The sequence below is a fragment of the Polypterus senegalus genome, chromosome 2, assembly GCF_016835505.1.
Source record: "Polypterus senegalus isolate Bchr_013 chromosome 2, ASM1683550v1, whole genome shotgun sequence".
In the NCBI taxonomy this organism is placed as follows: Eukaryota; Metazoa; Chordata; class Cladistia; order Polypteriformes; family Polypteridae; genus Polypterus; species Polypterus senegalus.
Genome location: NC_053155.1, coordinates 284,838,760 through 284,841,197, shown reverse-complemented (window position 1 = coordinate 284,841,197; position 2,438 = coordinate 284,838,760). Strand labels below are relative to the sequence as shown.

The 2,438-nt window shown below is 33.0% G+C and overlaps 1 protein-coding gene across 1 annotated transcript; it reads left to right on the top strand.

The window, feature by feature from the left end:
• Nucleotides 1-690: 690 nt before the first annotated feature.
• LOC120524580 (olfactory receptor 52D1-like) lies at nt 691-1,560 on the top strand. Its single transcript, XM_039746412.1, has one exon. The coding sequence runs from the start codon at nt 691-693 to the stop codon at nt 1,558-1,560; it is 870 nt and encodes a 289-aa protein (XP_039602346.1).
• The last annotated feature ends 878 nt before the right edge of the window (nt 1,561-2,438 follow it).

Here is a 2,438-nt window from a genome sequence, read left to right as displayed (position 1 = left end):
TTATTTTCTTAACTCTCACATGCCAACATGATTCTTGAGAAGGGAGAGGGAATTAAACAAATGTAAAAAATATTTTTTCCTTTGTATTACATATATATATACAATTTTATATGTGGAACTGTGTGTGTGTGTGTGTTTATCCCTCTTTCTGTATAAAAATGAACAAAATATTTGTTGATATTATTAACGGAAGGCTCCATGGGACAGCTCATTAATTTGGTATCTAATTCCAAAGACATAAAAATAAGTGCCCGATCAGTGCTTAATATTGCATGGTTTGGAAATTCTTTGAACCAGACGGTAACAGCAACTGATATAACTTTTATTACATACAGTAACTGCCAATGTCGTTCATTTTATGAACCTCAGTTGTGTGTCTGTAGTGCAAAGTTAGCACTTCTCAAGAATGTGAGTAAATATTTTCATATTAGTAGGTTATGCGACTGGATCTGCATTTAACATTTCAAATTTATACTTCAAAAGTAAACAAATAAATAAAAACAGTAATTATATTTGCCTGTTTTTTTGATGTTCTATTAACCATAATCAGTTCGTGCAGAAAGGGAAAACTTTCTTTAGTTAAAGTTTCAGTTTTTACGGTGCAATACTGGGTAATAAGTTGCAATGTCTTTCACAGCCGATAACAATACTCTTATTATATACCTAGAAGGTTTCAGTTTTCCGACAGATATGGCTATCCCAGTGTTTCTTTTCTTTTTCACAGTTTACTTGAGTATTATTATTGGAAATGTTGCAGTAGTTCGTGTGATAATTGTCAATCGATATTTACACCAGCCAATGTATGTATTTCTATGTAACATGTCTGTCTGTGATTTATTTGGAAGTACTGCTTTGTTGCCTAGACTAATGGCGGATTTATTCGCCGAGGAGAAGTCCATCTCCTTTGGACTTTGCGTTATACAAGCGTTTTGCATTCATTTCTATGGCACAGCTTCCCAATTAATATTGATCGTGATGGCATATGACAGGTACATTGCTATCTGTGACCCACTGCGGTACAGCTCGATACTAACAGGGACAGCCCTGGTCAAACTGTGCTGCTTTGCGTGGGGAGGTGCTTTTATTGTAGTTGCCGTTATGCTCGGACTAACAGCGAGGCTTCCGATGTGCGGGACAAAAATATTGATAGTATTTTGTAACAATTCTTCCCTCTTTTCATTGTCCTGTATAGACACATCTTTGAATAACATTTACTCATTGGCTGCAACTTATTTCCTTAGTATCTTTTTGTTCTTGACAATCATTTGGACATACGGTAAAATTCTCCATTGCTGCTTAAATAAAAGTGACAACCGCAGCAAACGGAAAGCCATTCACACCTGTACTTCACATTTAACTGTATATGTTATTTTCGAAGTAATTGTATTATTTACCATAATTGGACAAAGGTATCCATCTGCAAATAAAAACGTCCGAAACGCAATAGCTATATTGACAATGATAATACCGCCAGTATTTAATCCTTTAATTTATGGAATTAATACCAAAGAAATCCGACAAAAATTATTTCGCATTGATCCACATAGCATATTGAAATAGTAATCAATAACGCTTTTCTCTTGAAGCACATTTAATATTATTATAAATCTGTTCTCTTATTTACGAATTTGGGTAATATATACCGTTTTATTAAGTGGTGAGATAATGTGCGAAACTAATTTCCATACATATACCAGAATTTGTTGCAAATTATATTGTTTGTGGTAAAACCGTTTTAAAGAGCGTTTGAATCTTGGATGACCTTTCTACAAACAGATAATCTAGTTAAATGTAAACCCTGTAGGTGGTTTGGTTAAATTGCAGAGTACGGAAATGCAGCACAAGTCTTAAGTTAAAGTGTAACATACTGTAAAGGTCTTGAAGGCTAAGTTAATTAAACTTCTCCTGCGTTCTCTGTCTAAATGCAAAGTCAAAAGAACAACAACAACAACATTTATTTATATAGCACATTTTCATACAAACAGTAGCTCAAAGTGCTTTACAGTTTTTACTGTATTATTAAAAGGTGCAAGATGAGACTCGTCCCAGGATTTTCATGTGTACACAACCCCGCTCTCAAATGTTTAAAAAACATTTCTCCTTCCCATCTTAAAACAACAGTCTTAATTTTGTGGCTAAATAGCACTTTGATACTGATAATGCTCAAGAGTTCACTGTTTGGTAAACATTTATGTCGCACTGAAGTTGGGTTATGTTTGAAATATGTAATAAATTCATAGGATTAAACAAAGTAATCAGTAATCTATAAAGTGCATAATTGAATTTCTTAACAGTAACTTAAATGAAAAAGTTACATAAGTAAAAATAAAAATAAATTATATTTATATTTTTAAAACTGAATCTGTTAGAAAGCACAGTGTTTGTTATTTACCTTGTTCGACTATTTTAAACTGTACTTTCCTGAACTTATACTTTGG

Coding starts and splice junctions, on each gene's coding strand:
- LOC120524580 (XM_039746412.1), top strand. CDS start 691: ATGGCTATCCCAGTGTTTCTTTTCTTTTTCACAGTTTACTTGAGTATT.